At 43.0% G+C, this 21,971-nt stretch overlaps 1 protein-coding gene across 4 annotated transcripts in view; it reads right to left on the reverse strand.

The window, feature by feature from the left end:
* Nucleotides 1-21,971, reverse strand: part of CDC14A (cell division cycle 14A) — a gene marked incomplete at both ends in the record, with an annotated part of 147,093 nt that overhangs the window by 55,677 nt on the left and 69,445 nt on the right. For all 4 annotated transcript variants that reach the window (XM_080915390.1, XM_080915389.1, XM_080915388.1 and 1 more), the window contains 3 exons: nt 3,639-3,726; nt 18,239-18,301; nt 20,878-20,944. In XM_080915390.1, the coding sequence (XP_080771516.1) occupies nt 3,639-3,726; nt 18,239-18,301; nt 20,878-20,944 (218 nt within the window). The remainder of the gene's footprint in view (nt 1-3,638; nt 3,727-18,238; nt 18,302-20,877; nt 20,945-21,971) is intronic.

The following is a 21,971-nucleotide window of genomic DNA, read 5'->3' on the forward strand; positions in this document are numbered from 1 at the left end:
AGCCAGGACAGCTGTCGTGGAAATCCGAAGGGAGAGTATTCAAAACATGAAAACCAGATCTAGTATGACCTAGTGTACCACTCACAAACATGTAACTAAAGGTCTCCAATACGACCACAAAGATACCGATACATCCATATTTATTCCTGCCCTATTCACAATAGAAAGAATTTGGAGCCATTCTAGATGCCCATGAACAGATGAGTGAATAATGAAAACGTGGAACCAATTCACAATGTTGGGGGGATGAATCTGGACCGTATAATATTAACTGAGGTGTCCCAATCTCAGAAAGATAAAACCCACATGTTCTCTTTCATCTGTGGATCCTAGCTTGTAATATATACATGTATGTATAGAAATGGATGTAGTTACAAATAAAGCCCAGGAAACTATGAGAGCAAGAGAGGGTGAAAAGAGACGCTGGGGCTAAGGAAGCAGGGGAAAGGAGGGGCATGCTGACATGAAAGTCAGACTCACTGGGGGTGACGAGAGAGGGCTGGGGTTCAGCAGTGGGGGAGATAGTGGAGGGCTGGGGTTCAGCAGTGGGAGGGATGGTGGAGGGCTGGGGTTCAGCAGTGGGAGGGATGATGGAGGGCTGGGGTTCAGCAGTGGGAGGGATGGTGGAGGGCTGGGGTTCAGCAGTGGGAGGGATGGTGGAGGGCTGGGGTTCAGCAGTGGGAGGGATGGTGGAGGGCTGGGGTTCAGCAGTGGGAGGGATGGTGGAGGGCTGGGGTTCAGCAGTGGGAGGGATGGTGGAGGGCTGGGGTTCAGCAGTGGGAGGGATGATGAGGAAGAGACTTAAACACACTTCTTTCAAAAATACCACAAGCATATATCTAAGACTGTGTGTGCTAATTTTTAAAAATTAAATGAATAAAACTTAAAATGAGTAGATAAGAATTCCTTCTGGCTGGAATCCGCGGGCATGGGTCTTATTCTCCCATGTGGACCCTGCAGATTCACTGTTTCTGGCTACTGCCCACTTTCTTGTTCTCCAGCCGTCTGTGTGCTGCCCCGCACAGCCGATAAATGTCGTGTTTGGCTCACTTACCAGCACTGGTTCTCCTGTTTGCAAGGACAGGAGCACTAGCTGGGATGCTGAGATATCAGCAAAAGACAGGGGTAAAACTGGAAGACCAGATGTACTAGTCTCAGCCTGGCTGCATTTCAGCAAACAGGTTATAGCGAGCTTACTTCACATCTCCCGTGTAGACATGACAGTGTATACTCACAAAAATCAAGACTGTTTTCCTAGTTGGTTCCTAGTTTTTTTATATTAAAAAGATAATTTGCCAACAACAGACTCATAGGACAACGGGGGAAACTACTGTGGTTGCTGTGAAGAAATACAAAAGCTTTTGTACCATATGAGGAAATTCCTAAGACACAGGCTCCAAGCCCGTGGGAAAGCCCTGCTTAGTTGTGGCAGCTACTGAGAGCCTCTGCCATAAGCTTCTAGCATTCACTGAACCTCATGAGGGCCTCTGCCTGGTTTGATGCCTATCTGTTCCCCCTTACCACCAAGGTGTGAGAATCGCTGTTCATACATGAGTGTCCACAAGGAGTAAATCTGGGGATGAGCTAATATGTCTAAACTGTAAGAGAAAGCACAGGTATCTTTTGAGAAAGAACCTGGGGCATACTTGTAAACATGTGGTATCAGGACATTGAGTTAATGATGATGACAGTAATAATACCTGGTTTTATTGATCACTTGATGTGCCCTCGGGCACCAAAGTACCCCGTATGAATTATCTCATTAAACCACACAGTCACAGAATAGCTAAGGCCTAGATAACTTAGTAGTTCGTGCACATGTAGCTAGCCAGCGTTTGGACCCTGTAACTCAAGTTCTAGCACCTGTGCGGGTGATTGTTTCAGGTGAGACTCAACATCATTTACCAGGACACCAAGTAAGAGAACTGGCAGGCTTTAAAAATTAAAACAGAGAAAAATGATCCCAATGACCTATGACCTCTCAACAAGTGTGTGTGTTGGTGTTACCGTCCCGTTCAGATACTTGTGAGGGACTAGTTGGTCTTAGCATTTCCTGGAAATCTACCAGTCCTCCCAGGGTTGATCCTTACTCCATCCTTTGCCACTAGATGGAGACATGGCGTCAGTGGGGCAAAGGACCCACAGGAGCTAAGGAACAGGCTGACCAAAGGATTTCGGAGCTAGGAGACTCCTCTCTTCCCAGCCTTTCATTTTAAAGTTGGGGAAAGTGAGGGGAAGCTAAGGAAAGCGACCAGCCTATGTTCCATAATATGGTAGCCAGCTTATCATGATAAAGACAATGGCTTAGCTGCTAAGGGACCTATCACCTTAAGGCCCTTCATCTGTAGCTCAATCCGAGCCTCACAGCTGCCCAAAGTGTTATTGGTTGATTGGTTTTGGTTTTCGTTTGGTTTTGTTTGTTTTTAACAAAAAGGATATGAATATGAAAGGAAGTATGGGGGAGGGGCCTAAGGGGAGCTGACATGGGATTTAGAAATCAAATATGACCAAGATACATTCTGTATATACATGTGAAATTATGAAATAACATAAAAATATTGTTTAAAAAAAAGAAGCCTCAGACTTCCTACTAAAAAATCTCACCTTCCTCAGAAAATGGGGTTTTTCAATATAGAGTATCTTAAGTTCTCATTATAACTAGATCAAAATTACTAATTCTACTAGAAAAATCATTCTAAGCTTAAAAAAGTATTTACAAAGTTCAAATTCTCTACAGGAATTATGGAGCGTCTAGAAAACATTACCTCTTAAGATGGAGACGTTAGCCCAATGGTTCTCACCCCATGGGTCGAGACTCCCTTAAGAGTCAAATGACCCTCTCACAGGATTGCATATCAGATATATACATTACTATTCATAACAATAGTAAAATTGCAGTTATGAAGAGCAATGATATAATTTTACGTCTGGGGCTCGCCACAGCATGAGGTACTGTAGCACAGGGTCACAGCAGGAGGAAGGCTGAGGGCCACTGCTCTAGTTAAACAGCAAGATTTTAGCTACAACAGTCCGAAATAAAACTGCTTCAGAAGTGTGGCTCTCTGCTCACTTGGTTTGGCCAGTCTCTGTCTCAAATTTTTCTTAAATTATGCTACCCGTATAAGTAAATGATCTGTTTACAGCAGCCTGAAAGCGTGTGTCTGAACGCAGGGTCACAAGTAGCTGGAGAGACGGTTCAAAAGTTAAGTGTGGGCTGCTCTTGCAGCAGAGCAAAGTCAGGTTCCCAGCACCGGTGTTAAACAGCTCACAACCGCCTGCAACTCCAGCTCCATGGTATCCAACGGCCTCGTGTCACCTCTATAGGCAACGTACTCCTGTGCACACTACCCATGACATACCAAATACATGCACACACACACACACACACACACACACATACACACACATGTACACATAATTAAAAATAAAATAAGCATACTTTTAAAAAAGAAAAGAAAACATACTAGAACTTTAGTATTTAACACACAAGTTAAAACTTCAATTCTGAAAATTGTGAATAAATACTCCTTAAAGGATATTAGCAAAGGAAACGAATGGTATATGAAAATACATTATGGAGAACATAATAAAAGTGAACAATAAATGCTTACTACGTGGCAAAGGAGAAAACAACCTACCATTTTCAATTTTGCTTTTCGGATGTGGTCCACTAAATGCTAAAAACTTTCCTGGAACGATCCAGTTGAAGTCCCCATTTTCAACTCGCTGGCAGAATTTTATGGAAAAAGAAAAGAAAAAAAATAGTTTATAATGTTTATACAGTTTAGGAAGTCCTTACAAATAACTCATCACTCTATTGGTACTAGATTAATGGGACTTACATAAAGGGAAACTAATATAAGTTTCAAGATGTGCCTTTTATATAAAACATTATTTATAGAGTCTCCTCATTTAAGAAAAGTTTCTACTCAGATGATGAAAAATATAGACTGTATGAAATGGTTATTTGTCTTAAACTTGTCACCTGGTCAGTCTACAATGAAATAAGATGAAATTTTTATTCCAGAGAAGCAATAGGTTGAGATAAGAGAAAATAGAAAATACAAGCACATTCATGAACATGGTAAAAAGGCTTTAAATGATGAAAAAAACTATAAATTTCTGGGTCACAATAAACACATTCACTTTTTTCTGGTTGCTTTTGTTGTTGTTGTTGTTGTTGTTGTTGGGTGTATTTATGTCTACAGTCAATGCTGGTTTAAAGACCAGCAAAGGGTATGAAGAAGAAATGAGGCACCATAAACCTCTCAGCCACAGTCCCCTGCAGAGGGCTGAAGCCCAAACAAAGGCTGGCAATGAAGGCAGGTGCTTCTAGCTCCGGCTAACTGGTCGCCCCGGAAAGCTGACTTACTGGATCTGACCTTCCAAATAGACTTTCCAATGAAATCTTTATTTGAATCTTGACTATCTTTAAATAAGTTTGTAAATCCTATGAACCCAAACAAAATGTATCTGCTGGGTGACTGATTACTAATTGTCAACAAACTCAAAGTGCTCATCAGAAAAGGCCTACAAACCAAGAAATAGCTCACCTTCCCACATTCCAGTACTTCCTCCCTTCCTCATTTTCTTCCTTGTCTTTGTGCTACTAACCCATCTGGACTGGGACAGGGATTGGGTTACACCCAAGACTTTGCCAGTGACCAGGAGACTTCTGTGTGATGCATTAAAAAAATATTCACACCTCCACACCCAAGTCCACCCCTGGCCCAAGTCTCCATCTTCATCAGGAAAGCAACAAGTTTCCGTGTAAAGAACATGTCCTCTGGCTTATGATGAGGGAGTCCTCTAAGCCAGTTAGAGTTTTCTCTCTTCAGCACGTACAAAACAGACATGTATTAAATACACTAGAACAGCAAGGCGGCCAGAGCTTAGACCTCACTGATAGAATCCAGGAAAACCAAAACTTGACTGGTCAATTTCTAGTCCTAAAACACAGACATATCTTTCCAATCATAAGGGAAAAAAAAGGTATTTTTTTTAAAAAAGGCCTTTATAAGACATCTCGAATGTGTATCCACTATAGTGACCTAACGATAATAAACAAAATCTTTACAACACAGTAAAAATCTTAGAGATGCATAAGTAGATGTGTAGCTATCTTTTTATAACAATTGGAATAAAGAATCAAAGGTATGACTTTCTGCTAAGGGATTAAACAGTTTCTTGTTTAATCAGTCTAAATGAGTGATCCAATCTGCCCCTTTACACTTTAAAAAGTCAAGAATAAACATGAGCTTCAACTATCAAAAGACAGAAGAAGAAGACAGTGGCTTTCTGTGTAAACTATTTCTGTATCTGTGACCACCAAGGAGAGCAGATGAATATATTGAATTACATCTGTTCATTTTGATTATAGATATGTTTGATTAAATAGTAACCTTTTATAATCGATCATATGATAGAGACAGTGAGATAAACTCACTGTAACTTACCAGCAAGATAAATTCACTCACAGAACCAACAGAATTGTGTTTATAAGCCTTCCTACCTAAAATGATAAACAATGGTAATACCTGTCTATGTTTAGCAGCCTGGGAAAAGTTGGTAGAATTAAACAGTAAGATCTTAGATTTAAATGTGAAAGAAAGTCACAGCTTTTAAATGACCTTATACTATAAAAGATTACTCTGGGGGCTGGAGAGATGGCTCAGTGGTTAGAAGTGGTTAGTTAAGATTACTCTGGGGGCTGCTCTTCCAGAGGTTCTGAGTTCCCAGCTACCACATGGCGGCTCACAACCATCTGTAATGGGATCTGATGCCCTCTTCTGGTGCATCTGAGGACAGCTACAGTATATATATAATATAAATCGATCTATTAAAAAAAAAAAAAGATAACTCTGGTAATGTTCCAGAACAATGATCAGTGTTCTGCAGGATATTTGATCACACTGTGAACCCCAAGACTGTGTTATTTACTGAAAAGCCCTGTTTCTAGTTGTGGTGTGGCTCAGCCCTTAGTACATACCTTTAATCATAATCAATGGAGGTAAAGTTGGTTTGTAGAGGTAAAGTGATGTCTAGTTGATGGCAGACAATAGTAAATCAGAGAAAGATGTAACAGAATAAGATACGCCCACCTCTCAGGAAAAGAGAGGAAAGAAAAGTACATAAGGAACAGACAGGGCAGACAGAAGGAGGAGGCACTTCACTGACACAGGTCAAAACAGAATGAGCCAGAGAATAAGAAGCAGCCAGAAGATTAGAACAGATTGCTGAAGTTATTTTGAGGCCAAGCAGAGCAATTCAGGAGAGGATGAGAGAAAAACAAAATTGAATCCGTCAACTTGGAGAGTAGTTTGAGCCAGAACAGCTGAGCTGAACCAGCCAGCCAGAGTTCAGAAAGAACAAGGAAGGGATGAGCTTATTCAGCAGTAAGTCTCAGAGGTGAAAACATTCTAGGCCTAGATTAAACTGTACAGAGGCTAGAAGCTTCCAGGACTAGGCCGAGGTTAGCCACAGGCAGTAAGCCTCAGAGATGACAATCACATCAGGTGACTAAAAGTTACTTTACATCTGTGCTTCTTTCATGGTGATTTCTACAAATGCTAACATGTCAATGACCCAATATTTAAAATGACACAGATCTGTTGTCCTAATTAGACTTCAAAGAATCTAGATGAGGCAGGAACTTTAGGTACTTTCCAACCCTACCACATCTTTTAAGAAACACGTAAGCAGGCATGAAGCTTGAACACCCATTAAACACTGTCTGATGTAAAGCACCCTACCTGTCCGACACTGGTTAGAAAGGCTCCAGTTGATCTATGCTACGAGATCAGCGTCTCATTCCTAGAACAGATGTGCTCCAAAGCTGTAGCTCATCACAGTGTAAAATTCTCCAGCTCAACAGCTAAGTTGTTGTTCCTAAAGTGGAATTTGACTCGAAAGCCCTGCTTTTGGAACTTACAGAGAATGTATTCATGCCTGCGATGTACTGGTCACAAAAAGCACAACATTTGGATTTTGGCCATCGTCATACATCTACAGGAAACACAGAATGTCTTTTGGCTGACGGTGGGACTACCGATACAGGTTGTCCAGCACAGCATCATGTTTTCCATCAGTCTGCCTTCCATGGCTTCCCAGCAAACATATGATAAGAACTGTAACTTTGGGCTAGAGAGATGGCTCAGCAGTTAAGAGCACTGGCTGCTCTTCCAGAGGACCTGGGTTCAATTCCCAACACCCACATGGCAGCTCATAACTGTCTGGAACTCCAGTTCGACACCCTCACACAGACATATGTAGGCAAAAACCTCGATGAACAAAAATAAATAAATCTTTAAAAGAAAAAAAAAAGACTGTAACTTGTTACTATGCACAAAATAATCAAAGGGATTCTCAGTGCTTTAATTTGGGATTGACAAATATCAGTTATGATGAAGGCAAGCATAAACTACATCCCCGCTCCACAGAACAGTATACTATGTAGCTCGTTTAATTCCCATAATAAGCCCAAGAGGAAAGAGCTGCGACCACCTCCACATTTTCATTAAGGAAAAGTTGCACTACATTTGTCGAATACCATCCAAGATGTGCAACTGCCAGGAGGCCAGCAGGAAGAGTGCTTCAAAAACTAAGATTAAAAACGTCAATGTCTTTTCAAAAATTCATTTTAAAGATCTTTTTGCACTTTCCTTGACCTCTGAATCAATAAGTTCACCCTGACAGGACAGCTTTATCACATAAATACAAATGAGGCCAGGAAGCTGGGCCCTTTGTGAGCTCGAGGTACAGTCAACATGTGAGTTGTTGGGTTAAAATTGAGTTTCCATGCCCTTTGGTGCTAATCGTCAGACTGCAGATTATTGCTTTGGTTCTACTTTTGAATGAGAGCATGGTGGAAGACAGGGGTCTGCAGTGTGGGCTGACTGTGCCCCCTCGACTAGTAACAACTGGAAGTGGGAGGCACAGAGGGGGACAGAGAGAGAGGAAGACAGACCATGGGCAAGGGAGAAAGAGATTGTTCCCACAGTCCAGGCCGTGAGCGCCTCTGCAGCTGTGATTTCGCATTTGCATTCCGCAGAATGCTAGGCTGCATTTTACCCTACACCCCTATAGGATGATGAGCTTGCAGGAAGTGCGAATGCATTGCTCTGTGGGTGGAAAAACGCAGCCTAAGATAGGGACCCCAACCTGGGTGAGAAATAACGCAGGCTGAGGCCATTGCTGGGGTTCCCTAACTCCACGACATCCAGTCAGGAACAGAGGGGACCCAGGGGCTGAACGCCAGTGTAGCTTAGCAGCGAGTGTCTGAGAACTTATGGAGGGGCTTTTCTGCAGGAGACTTAGGGGAAGGGTCTGTATGGCAAAGGCTCCCCTCCCCACCCCCTACAGAGGTTCTTGATTAGAAAGACAGTCCTTGGTTTCAAACTGTTCATTCATTGTTCATGGTGCAAAATAGGTGCATACCACTTCCTGGGGTGGACCAGAGATTAAATATCTTTCGCAGGAAGGAATGTCCAGGAAGGGAAACTGATTGGCCAAACTCTTGGGGCCCATCTAGAAACCTCATTAGCATGGAGAACTCTGTTCTGTACTACATGTCTCATTCTTTATGCAGGGTGCTGTGATCATGTGTCCCGGGCCAGGAATCTGGTAGGAGGTAGGGGAAACACCTACCATCCTCATCTATGAGGTGCCAGGGTTTCTGAACCACCTCAGCCTTACCACGTTTCCTGGCATGGCCCACTATCTCACAGTAGACTTAACCACAGGATGTGGAAATCTAGTGTGCTTGCTGATGTCATTTTACTGCTTAAGATAGAAGGCCTGGGAACAGTAGTACACATGTCGTTACTGACACTTACACGTCAGTGGGCTTGAACCAGAGAAAGCATGTGTTCACAGAAGTCAAGAGGTCCTATAACATCAGGGTTTTAGGGTGGGCAAAGTGGGGAAAAGGCTTACAAGAAAAGTTGAGAAACATGGCCAGAGATTGCTAGAAGAGAAATCCAAGAGCCATCACATTACAAAATGAGGAAGGAAAATACCTTCACAATCAGAAATTGGCCACAGGACCAAACCGGGCCTGTTTGCTTTTGGACATTCCTCTGTTGGCAGGAACATCAAACCATAATAGTTATAGAGACCACACCTCAAATAGTTTGGAAGTTCAAGAGGAGGAGGAGGAGGGAGAGGGAGGAGGGGGAAGAGAGGGGGAGAAATCTATAATCCCAGCACTTAGAAAGCTGAGGCATGGGGTCTGCTATGAGTTCCAGGCCATCAGGACTAGTGAGACCCAATATCAGGATAGCAAGAACCAAAACACACAAAGACACAGAGAGAAAGAAAGCAGGGAGAAGACGGACATAAACCAAACAATAATTGAAAAGGAAGGGAAAAGCATAACTGTTTGGGAGAGGGAACCCTTGCACGTCTTACAGACTTAGCAGACACTGTCTGTGACAGCAATGAGTGTCCTTTCTTAGCACATGCGGAACCCCTGGGTCCCTCCCCAGTAGCAGCTGCAGTGGCCTTCCAGTGGCGAAATAATACAGCATGACTCCAGAAGCATGATTCAAATAGTTCTCATAGTTCGGTCCCTGTGGGAGGCACACCTCTGTAATTGCTCCAGATGCTTGAGACATGCCCACATACCTGCACTCAGGCCTCCTGGACACTGGCTCAGTACACAGTGCTGCCCACGACACACGAACAAGAGGATCACAGATCCCACTCCAGTCTGCTCCACAGAGCCACTCCCAAGCACAGCCTTGCCCCATCACACACTGGCTCCTGCTATAGACCAGAGACAGAGGACATAACACGTTCCTCACAGAACGTGCTAGAGAGAAGACTTAAGAGCCAACATCCACTGGTTAGTATGACAGCTTCCCGATATAACGAAGGACATAGTCTCAAGTCATACCATAAACTAAGTTGGCATTACATATGAATCCCGACCTTAAATCTGCCAACCAGTGATCTGTGTTGCACATAACTGATTTTTTTTAAGTTATAAATTCTTGCAGCCTAGATGAGCCAATGATGAAAGTATTTCTAAAAAAAAAAAAAAAAAAAAAAAAAAAAAAAAAATTCTAAACATGTATTCTAACCCATAGTGGATACGTTCCCTGGAGAGTTACTACAAAATCAGAATGTGTTCTTAATTAAAAGCCTCAGTCTAGGGAGTTAGCTGTGAGATTGTGTCTCCTAGTGATATCAGAAGCCACATTCGTAAGGTCTCACTAACGTGGCTGCCCAGGGATGAGCTGACCAAGTATAATGTCGATGAGCACAACAACCTGATGGATAAAAGCCAGGGGGCTTCAACTCTACACAAAGAACTATAGGCAACGGACAGAACCCTGGACTGAGAGAGGCGTTCTTCCCCGGAGAAGGGCACACCAATTAGTCAGTCAATGCAAAACGGTCAGTATGAACACACACATACAGGTAGCATGATATGGACAGAGCAGACTATATCTAGAAGTGTGTGTGTGTGTGTGTGTGTGTGTGTGTGTGTGTGTGTATGTGCGCGCGCGCTCGTGCGCAGATGCATCCAGTAACGACTAATGACAAAGAGACTGTGAATTTGAAGGGGAGAGGGAGGCTATACAAAAGGGAGGAAAAGCTAAGGGAGAAATGTCGCAAATAAATTATAATCTCAATTTTTAAAATAAATCAATCAGTTTTGGCCAATTTCCACTGGGAAAAATGGATCACTCTGCTTTTGATGCTCTTTTGTTCAGTTGTGAGTTATTTCATGTCCTAAACCCCGATTGACTCCTCGTGGTGAGACTCTGCTAGTGGGTTACTTTCTTCATGCCGGGGCAGATGAGACACAGATTCTGCACACAAGCACGGTACACAGAAGACACGGATGTGTAAATAGTATCATCTAACGCAACACAACATGAGCCTCACAGGGCTAAGAATGACTCAGGAAGCCACATAAACAGCCTAAGCCTGTCTCCCAACCCTTTCCTCCATCTCCACACCAAGTGCCAGGATTACAGACTGCTCACCACCACGACAGTTTTTACACAGACTCAAGGAGTCAGTGATCTGGTCTGCATGCTTACTTTGGCAAGCATTTTCCTGATTTGAGCCATCTTCCTGATCCCAGCAGTATTTTTTTTTTTTTTTTTTTTTGAAAAGCAAATTTTCCAGAGTAATCGGAATGGAGCTGTCTGGGCAGGAACTAAGACAAGCAGAGGCCCAGCTGCCCACTGGTGTGAACTGTGTTTACTGGGTGTTGAGCAAATATGACCCAGTTCTCCGAGGGCCATTTTAAAAACCACTAAGACGCCCTGTGCGGTGCCCCAGTGCCTACGGAAGCATCGGCTCCTCTGCCGTCAGGTAGACGTAGTCAGGTGTGGCTCTCACCTGCCAAGGTCAAAGTTGTGTCCCAGATTGTCAGCGTGTGAGAGAGCAAGTCAGAAGTAGCTTGACCATCTGAAAACACACCCGCCTGCTGACAGCACTATTTCTCAGACAGCGCTCGTTCAGAAAGGGGGAGGGGGAGACTTATTGGGGTGGAGGAGAGATAATGGCAGACATCAGTAGCTCAGAAAAAGCCATCGAAGTAACTGTGAAGTTCCGAAGTTGGTCTTGAACCTTAAACTCTGCTGAGTCCCCAGGGGGCTACTTAAGGCCACTCTTTGAAACTGCACAGTCCGAAAGCTAACTGAGGTGATATATGCGACCCTTCAGTGATGAGCACCCTCCCCGAAAAATATCCCCCAGGAGGCTCCCTTCTCTGCACCTCTCCAGCAATCCCACCCACAAACAAGAGCAAGGGACTGCTAATGGGTGACCTCTACACTTTCCTGTGAGGTCGCCAGCTCATGGAACACTCGTCAAAAATAGAAAGCTTCCTGGAAAACAGGGGCAGTTGTGAATTGAGGCCTAGCTTCAAACCCTTCCTAGTGGACGTAAATTAAGCACAGCACAATAAATGGCCAATGGACTTTAGGTCTTGTTTGTTAAAGAACGTTTCCTCCCAAAATAATACAGGAAAAGCTGAGTTCAGAATGTCCTGTTGTAGCTTCACCACTAGAGGGCGTGCTGCCCGTATACACGCAGACATATAGCACCGAAGTGTAAACTGAACACTAGAGCTCTCATTTTCACATTTCTCCCTAGGACAAAAGGTCGATATTATTTCCCTGAACTGATCCATGGCTAGATTTCAAAGGAGTGGCTGCTGTGTTGTTTCTGGGCTCTTAAGATTACCTTACGAGCCCTGTCGGAAAGTACAGACGTTTTGACACTGATTCCTACAGGGAGCTTTTAGTTCATCCTGTGGCTTTGTTTGGTTAGTTGTTTGTCTGGGTGGGTGAGTGGATTGGTTGGTTGGTTGGATCTGGATATTCCTGGTATTACTGATGGAATTCTGACTGTTTGAGGAACGAGCAACAGAACAGACAGGTTGATGTGGGAACTGGAGAAACCATATTCTGGAAGATGTTTTTTGTTTTTTGGTTTTTTTGTTTGTTTGTTTGTTTTATTTTGTTTTGTTTTGTTTTTTGTAAGACCTGTGTCTAACGCTATTTCTCGGACTTGAAGGCAGATCAAAATACCCAAATTCCTGAGGCACCCTTCTCTAAACCTTCTAAATTGGACAGACTTGGAAAGTCTCTCACATGAACAGTCAGAGCTGATAAAGCACGGTCTAGTTTCCTTAGGTTCATGCCATTCTGGAAGACCATGGCAAAATACGTGGCAAGCCTGTCATTTTGTGGGCTCATTATCCTAGCCAGCCATGGCTCCTGTGTCATACAGTATGAACAGACCAGACTCAGGTATGCCGTGGTGTAAACTGCACACTAAACTTCCGAAGGCATACAGTTTTTTTAAAATGTAAAATACTTCACTAATGATCTCTGCATTATCTGTATGTTGACATATGTGGGAAATACTGAATTAGTTGAAATATATCTTTTAAAATGCTTTCACCATTTCTTTTTAGCATTTCTAAATGTCACTAGTGGAATATTTGAAATATTCACGTGACTAATTATAGATGGCATTCTTTAGACTCTTGAATGGTAGGTGAACGCAGACATAACCTTTAAGAAATGGGCACCGGTTCATCATTAGGCTAGAAGCAAGAGATTACATCCTGCCGACCCATCCCCTGTGTTTATAAGTAGCATTCTGGTCACATAAGCCTCCTTTCAAGGGCTGAGGTGACAACTCAACAGTTAGAGCACCTGCCGTGCAAGAACAAGGGCCAGCATCAAATCTCCAGAAGCCTACACAGTCCGGTGAGCGAGGCAGCTTGCTTGTAAATCTGGCTTCCAAAGGCAGAGAACAGGCTCATAACCCCAGCCATATTGGTAAACTCTGAATTTGACTGAGAGAGAGCAACTCTTCCTTAATGAATAGGTAGAAGAATGATAGATGATTTATTAATCTTAGGCCTCCACATGCACATGTGTGTACATCCACCATATACACACAAACACATGTGTGCCCCACACATGCAAGGCCATGCATATGCGTGCAGGCACACCACACACAAACATAAAAATGTGAGAGACTATGTTTGTTTGGTTGTTTGATTGGTTTTATTTGAAACAGGGTCTCTGTAACCCAAGCTACCCTTGAATTCATGGCAATCCCCCTGCCTCAGCTTCCCAAGTCCCTAGCCTTCTTAAGCCATACTTAAGTATGTAGTTTAGTAAGTAGTTTAGTAAAGACGTTTTTATGAGTAAGATCAATAAGACAAGTGACATCTCATCCCGGCAAGGATGTAGCATAAAGGCACACTCATCCACTGATGCTGGGAGGGTAAAGTTATACAGCCACTGTAGAAATCAATGTGGTGCTTCCTCAGGAAGATGAGCAGTGATCTACCTCAAGATCCAGCTGTACCCCTCCTGAGCATATACCCAAAGAACTCTTCGTCCTTCCACAGGGACACTGCTGTTCTATGAGTAACAGCCAGAAATTGGACACAACCTAGACGTCCGTCAACAGACAGATAAAGAAAATGTGGTTCATTTTAACATTAGAGTATTACTCAGCCATTACATAGACGGAACTAGAAAAGAAAATTCTGAGTGAGGTGACCCAGACTCAGAAAGACAAATATGGCATGTGTTTGTTTGGATGTGGCTGTTAGCTTAAGTCAATGCTAGCCAAGCTACAATTCAGAGACCACACAGGTTAGGTTTAAAGTAAGGGACTGGGGACGGGTAGATCGCCCTGGGAAAGGGGGATCAAAGAGATAGTCATGCATGGGAAATGGGGACTGAAGCAGGGGATCAGTGGGGAGGGCAAAGCAGGAGGGAGGTGGAGACAGCTAAAGACAAGGGCCATTTGATGTGTAGTACAGAAACCTACTTCAGGAAAAGCTTCCCAAAACACATACATGTTTGAAAGCAATCTGAACAAAATCACTAAATAATCGGGAGACAGAGTCCCAGCTGGACATTGCTTGTCACCATCGAAGCTTCCAAACCAGAATTGGGTCACATCTGATTGGGTTGTTGGCTAAAATGGTCCCATGGGAATACCCAAACAACCCACATGGTTACGGAGATTATAAATTTTCTCCACAAACTGATGTCAAGGCCCCATTGCTGAAAAGAACATCTACACAACTCACTGGACATGGAGAGGTCAATCCGGTGCCTGCCTAGACCTCTCACCCCATGTGCTAATGAGTTGCAGGACCTGCAGCATGCACAGGGCCCGTGTGGGTCTCCTCCATCCGGTCGTAGAGCTGAAGCATGTAGTGGCTACAATCCCCCATCTTTAACCCAGAAGAATCTCCAACTGAGAATCACTTGCAAATGAAAACTTAGTTTTCTCCAAGGGAGTCTCATTGGGGAAACAAACTACCCTTAAGGGTGGGCTTCATGCCCAGCCGCAGATGGTCAACAGAACATTTGGGGGTTCTTCCCTCTCTCCTCCCTCTCTTCCTCTCATTTGTTTAATTTTCATTTTATTCTATTTAGACATATTTTTCTTCTTCTTTTTTAACCATCAAGGTTCTTTAAGTATATATTATGGCTTCCAACTCAGTGTTTCTGGGGATTCCTGGTTGCACAACACAGCAGATCTCTGTCTCTAGTCTCTTATGCCTTTTCTTGGGCTCTTTTCCTTCTCTTTATTGGTTTTCTTTCTATTCAAATGTGTTATATTTTTTTTTACTATATGTTATTTCATTTTATATTATTCTATCATTATCCCTTAAAAGCCTGTTTGCTTTCTAATGGGAGACAGGAAGGGGATGGATCCAGATGAGAGGGGAGACAGGAAGAGGAGAGACAGAGAGGAGAGACAGGGAGGGGCTTGAAGGAGCAGAGGGAGAGAAACCATGATCAAAACATATTATGTGAGAGTAAAAAAGAAATCTGTGTTCAATAAAAGGGACAAGTTCCTATGAAAGGATTCATCCTGAATATCCCAGATAATGCCCAGGGAGTCTTGCAATTGCTGTCAACAATACAATTTTGCTTTAAAATCTGCAAGTCCCCCAGACTACGGCTTTGTTGCCTGAAACACTGGTCACCAAATGACCAGGCTCCCTGGAGTCGTGCAAACAGCAAGACACAGACCACCACAAAAGTGACCCTTTCTTCAATTACTCATCAAGCACACACTGACAAAATGCCTACCACCCATCAGCCACGCTTTGCTTTGTGCCCTTCTCTTTGATTAGCTGTGTGATGAGGTAGCCAGCCCATACACAAAAAAGGAAGACATTGGACAACAAGGCTTTTTAGACAGTCACCCAAATCCACTGCTCTGTTCCTAGCACCTGGGTTCTTATTAATTCAGGGAAAGGCAGGAGGACCACACGGTCACCAGGTTCCCTTTATCGTCTTGGCTGATGTGTGAGAATCACACAGTGCTGCCTGTATGAGGCTTGTCTGTAGCTGCACCATGTGGAAGGTGGAGGGAAAACCCACTAGGTTATTGTTTGGTTGTTTGTTTTCTCTGTGTGGTAGTGTCTGCACCTCCTGTACTTTCTCTCGCCCCAGTGCCTGAATCACTCTTTCTAATCGAAATGTTCTTAGCATTTAATGGTCTATTCTCCATGTGCACACACCCAGGGCAGAGGCCCAGCACGTGGGGCTCTCTAGAGCTGGGAAACATTTTATTTGGAGGTTCGTCATAAGAGGACAAAATTGCTCTCACACAGGTAGGCACATGACCTTAAAAGACACCTATACAAGAGAGCGGTTTATAAGATACATGCATCATCACACTACACTCACACCACGGCTATGAGCACATGTGCATGAGATGGAGTAAGATACATGCATCATCACACTACACTCACACACCACAGCTATGAGCACATGTGCATGAGATGGAGTCTTCCTAGGAGTGTTCTTATATTCACAAAGAAGTATTAAAGCAGAAGCACTCTCTCTGTACTTTAAAAAAATAAATTGTAGGAAGCATTTCAGTGAAGTATAGGTCAATGAACTTTTTATAATGACTACATATGTGGTTGAATATATATATATATATATATATATATATATATATATATATATTATATGCCAGGTCTGGTCCATTATAAAGGACCTTCTGTTTCTAGTTTATAGGATTGCTTTTTTTCTTTTCTTTCTTTCTTTCTAAAATGAAAAGATTATTTTGCTACTACAGAAAATAAAACACACACGGCGGGGGGAGACTCAGGGAAGAGATGGGGAGACATCTGGGAGAGAAAGAGTTTAAATACCTGTCTGTAAAATTATATTAAACTTCTTAACCTTGGAAGACATAGAGGTTCCTAAACTTCAAGATTTCTATATAAGGACACAGAGTGTGTTTTTCCTCTAAGCCACATCCCACCCACAGGAAATTTGTAGCCTAGTAAGAAAATTAAAAATGCAAAGGGCCTTTATGTAAGGAAAACAGGCATAAATTGTAGCACGTGAACATGGGGGGACAGGGGGTTCCAGAGAGGGGATCTGGTCTTCATAGACTGTACACACACGAAACCGAGGGAAGAAGATAGGAAAATGGAGAGCTGCTCGAAGCAAGCTTGACCAGAGCAGAAGCATTCTCAAAGCAGGAAGCTCGAATGGAACAGCTGAAGCAGGAATAGCTACTGCGAAGAATAGGGCCGTGAGGCTGCAGAGGCAGCCAGAGCCTGGCAGAGCCAAGAGAGATGGCTACGAGGTCACACTCAGCCCAGCCCAGGGCCGAGAACAGGACAAGATGAGAGTGCCGTTTTAAGATCATCCAGCCAAGACTGTGGAAGAAGCCTGAGAAAGGGCCAACTCCCAGGTAGAAAATGATAGTTAACAGTCCAAGGTGAGGAGTTCTGACCCAGGGTAAAGGAAGTGACATCAGAGAGCGAAATAAGACAGCACACCCTCTGGCACCAGCCGTGCTAAGACAACATTCACAAGGTAGAAAGAGGTAAAAGGGGGAAATCCTAGTCTTGAGCCTGGGTGAACTGTAAGATGCCTTCCATTAATCAGTACAGATGAATGTATCAGAAGACCAAGTCTGTTCACGAGAGACAGACATGGAGCACGTTTTACATACAAGCAAGACACTGGGATAGACATGTTCTGAACACTAGTCCAAACTGGAAAGACTGCCTGACACGCTCAGGACAGTACTTGATTTGCCTGAGGAAACCCAAGCGATGAGCTATGCTTCAGAAATGTTGGTCTTCCTCACATCCTCAGGCTCCCCGGCCCCCAGAAAACGTAAACTGCTTCTGGACCCGTCCTTCACCAACTTCAGAGTGTCCCTGAGCACTGCAGTGGAGCAGGACCCGACCGAGAAGGCAGGCATCCCTCCCTAAGCCCCGTGTCACGGAGCAGGCAGAGCTGACTGCATGCAGCCGTATGTCAAAATCCTATGTGTGTTACAAAACCAAATTTTGTCCTAAATAAAACCTCACTTTTAATGTAGACGTTATTTGGAATTTCATGACCAAACTACACTTCAAAATTACCTATCAAAAGGTACATAGAGACTGTCAATAAAGTTTGATAAGAGAATAAATAGGTTGGTAGGTGGGTATGTAGGTAGATGATTCATAGAGATAGATAGATAGATAGATAGATAGATAGACAGACAGACAGACAGACAGACAGACAGACAGACAGACTGGGCTCTTTCCTAAATTAAAATTTTGATGACTCCATAAAAACCAAAGCTGACCACTATACTTTAAATAAATGATAAATGGTTTTTATTTAACAGACAGTACTGAGTGTTAGTTTTTTTTAAAATCAACTAACATGAAATTTTATTCAACAAAAAAATAATTAAGCGTACAAACCTCATAATGTTCATATTCATCCGCATCAAACGTCTCAAAGTCAAAAAATCCATGCTGTAGTCCCTAAAAGTAAAACTGAATTAGTTTTTTGCACACGACACTAGTAAATTTCTGCTAATTGTTTCTGGAGTGTCCGATCACAAAAGGGTCCCACAGAGCTCCATACAAAAGCTTTGGACTTTAGCCCTGTACTGTCTCTGTGAGTTACTTATCAGACTGTAACACTGAAACTGAACACTCTGGAAGTGTGAAAACGCGCCTCTCAAAAGGTGCTTCTTTCCCTGGTTATATTCCTGTTCCAGATGCAAAACTAATAACATATGTAAAATGGGACAGAGTAGAAAAGTTAGAGCAAAACAGATCGGGAACTAGACTTAGGACAGAATATGTTAGTGATACACTCCTCATAGAGGAGCAAAACCATTTCTTACAAAAGTTTGCCTTCCTTTTATCATACTGAAATATTTACCAAAGAGGCATTTATGTTAAATTCCTAAGACCCTTTGTTTCCCACGTGTTTTCTAACAGTTGTTTGGGATAAAATGAGCATATACCATCTGCCCCTACAATTCGGAAGGAAGAATGAATTTTTTTTCCTTAAGCAGTGACAAAATTCTTAAAAATTACCTAGCTTGCTCACACCTAATATTTTTAGGAAAATATAAATCTTTTTTGCATAAACCAGGAAGCTATATACATGACGACAGAACATAAAACCACTGGTATGTTTAAAAGTTACATGATCACATCATTAAAAATAGACAAAGATGCCAGTAAGCCAAGCCGCAGTGTGCAGAGATGAGTGTGTGCTGCAAAATGTGGAATTTGGACCTTCTATACCAGAGACACCAAGATTACTCATAAAATAGGCTCCTGGGTCCAATCTTAAGGCTATGAAATCAGCTTCTCTGGGACTAGGGCCACAAAATTAACCTCTTCAAATTATTCATTTATCTGAACACAGTCTCACAAAGTCTAAGTTGGCCTTGAATTTAGCTGAGGATAAAGGGAAGGGGAAAGGGGGAGGGATCTGTATGAGGGGGTACTGGGAGGAGGCGGGAGACTTATTTGGAATGAAAAGTAAATAAATTAATTAATGAATGGAAAAAGAACCCTCATCTGTACTTGAAGACACGCTAACATGAGAAAAGACTATGCTTTTGAAAGCCTTTATTCATGAATAAAGTCACACCTTTCCTGTAAGGCAGGAAGGATGTCATAAATTTCTATAATGAGTTGCCAGATAGCATAATAGAGAGCAGAGATGATGCAGAGAGAACTGTGTGACTCTTGTGAGCGTTACAAGAGAAACAGCCCCTATCAGATGGATGGAAAGGCAAAATAATAAACCAGGACAGTAAACGCTTTCTTCCCTCTGGCATATTTCCTGAATGTTTTATTAATGGCTTACATGCTGGGGAACCTTGCCCTAAACCCCTACACTGTTATTTATGGTGGAGCATTTGGGCAATACTGCTTGCAAGGATGGGGTTGAATGTTTCCTTAGTTTCTCAGTTTGGTTTTGTTCTTTAAAAAAAAAAAAAAAAAAAAAAAAAAAAACTACTTTAAAGTTTTTGAGAGCTTAAGATAATTTAAGGGTCTGGAGACATGGCTCAGCAGTCAAGCGCATGTGTCACTCTTGCAGAGGACCCAGGCTGGGTTTCCAACACGTACATTGTAGTTCACAACCCTCCACAGCTCTCGTTCCCCAGAAGGCAATGCCCTTTCCCAACCCCTATAGCCACTGCATCCACGCGGGGCCAAATACACGCGTGCAGGCAAAACACTCACACACATTTTTAAAAATTCTTCTAAATAAAATAGTTTAAGAATGAATCTATAAAGTCGTGAACACGCGCGTCAGAAAGCGGGACTTTGAGCTGGAACACTGTCTCTGCTCCTAGCTGAGCAGGTGACGTCATGCACACATTTCTGACTGACGGCCACTCGCATCTTCACCATGTAGGTGTGTCCTCTGGGCCCTCTACAGAATTTATAGTACACCCTGCAGGGCTTCTCGGGTTGTAAATTAAACCCATGCCAAACATTGCTTAAAGTTTCCATTAGATACATAAATAATTCAATAACTATGCTTAATTAACCAACTTTACGGTGCGTCAGTCCCCCGAAGGAATTGTTCAAACACAGACCACAGGGTCCCACCCTCAGAGAGTATGATTCAGTTCAGTCTGGGGCTCAGCCAACCACTGACAATAGTGGCTTAGTGCTACCGTGAAAATAAAGACAAATGACTCACGGGGGCCATTCCGTGGCCACAGTCACAGCAGCAAAGGAAATAAAGTGGGTTCTCCACTTCCAAACAATTTCAGTCTCAGTTTGGCTGGATTTGTGAGTAAAGAACCGAGAGGGCTTGTGGAGGGGAGAGAAAGAGGCTAACAGACTGTGAAGATGACCAAAGTATGTGATATACATGCATGAAATTTTCAAAGAATAAAAAAATAAATCAAATCTTTAATCTTAAAAAAAAAAAAGGCAGAAACTGGAGGCTAACTATATTTCACAAATAAATTATCCAGGAGGTGGAAAGCCTCTTTACTGACTCTAGATCCTTCCAAGGACAAGCAAAGGTGTTGACTACTCTTCCGTTCCCAGCCACGGCACAGGAGTGACGCCATTACCTTTCTGATTCCTTGTAGGCAGTCAAGGACGGTGAGGTTGTAAGTGCAATTTCCGAAAGATGCATCCCTACAAACACACAAATGGCATTAGAAACACGAGTCCAGACTTTTCATGTAATAGGATATCAACACAGGGGGGCTTCACGGCAGATAAAAGGGCCTGGGCCTTATTCAGATTCCTACCCTGCGCATCGCGGGTACAAACTTACGTGAGTTACCTTTCCTATCGGAATCTCGTATCTTATCTTCATTTCCTCGTACGTGAGATGAAGGTAATGACAGTAGCTACCACCCGCATGACCAGTGTCAGCATCATGCCCACTACTATCTTAGGGGTCACGGGGATTGACACACTCGTGTTATATACTCCAAACTGACCAGGAACTCCACTGGAGATCAGGCTGGCCTCAAACTTGTAGCAATCCTCCTGTTTCCTGACAACTGGAATCACAGGCATGTGTGCTTCAGGACACCTGGTCCATTATTACTCTTAATAACTGTCTAGTAGGCTGTTTCATCGAGTGAAGTATGCGTGACTATATAAGCCTCCCACCAGGGACGGTGAACCCAAGCCGGGGAAGGCCCAGAGCCAGAGCGTTGGGGGCAGGGCAACAGCTGCGGGTCAACAGAATCGTGTAGTTACTTTAACACATACGTGCCATCCGTCCACTGCGAAGGGGAAGAAAACAAGTAAAACGCAGTAGCAATCCTCGGTTTACTAGGATCAATAAGTGGTTCTGAATGCACTATCAAGTGCTCTCAAAATGACTAGGAACCAAAATGAAAAGTTGTTCATTTAATATTACTATTGTACTATTTATTATTATGTGCGTGCGTAGGCGTGCGTGTGTGCGCCCCTGAAGCAGGCGTTACGGGTAGTTGTAAGCTACCTGAGACATGTGAGGGGGATTGAATTTGGGTCTTCGACAAGAACAATACATGTCCTTAACCACTGAGCCATCCTCTCCAGCCCCAAACAAGGTTTCTAGTTAAAAATAATGCTTAAATTAAAAACTGTACTAAAAACTGAGGACTCCAGACTATTTTGTAGAGCACCTTAACTCAGGTCTGTTTCAGGCAACCTAAAACTAAAG

The sequence above is a fragment of the Micromys minutus genome (assembly GCF_963924665.1).
Source record: "Micromys minutus genome assembly, chromosome: 4".
NCBI lineage: Eukaryota > Metazoa > Chordata > Mammalia > Rodentia > Muridae > Micromys > Micromys minutus.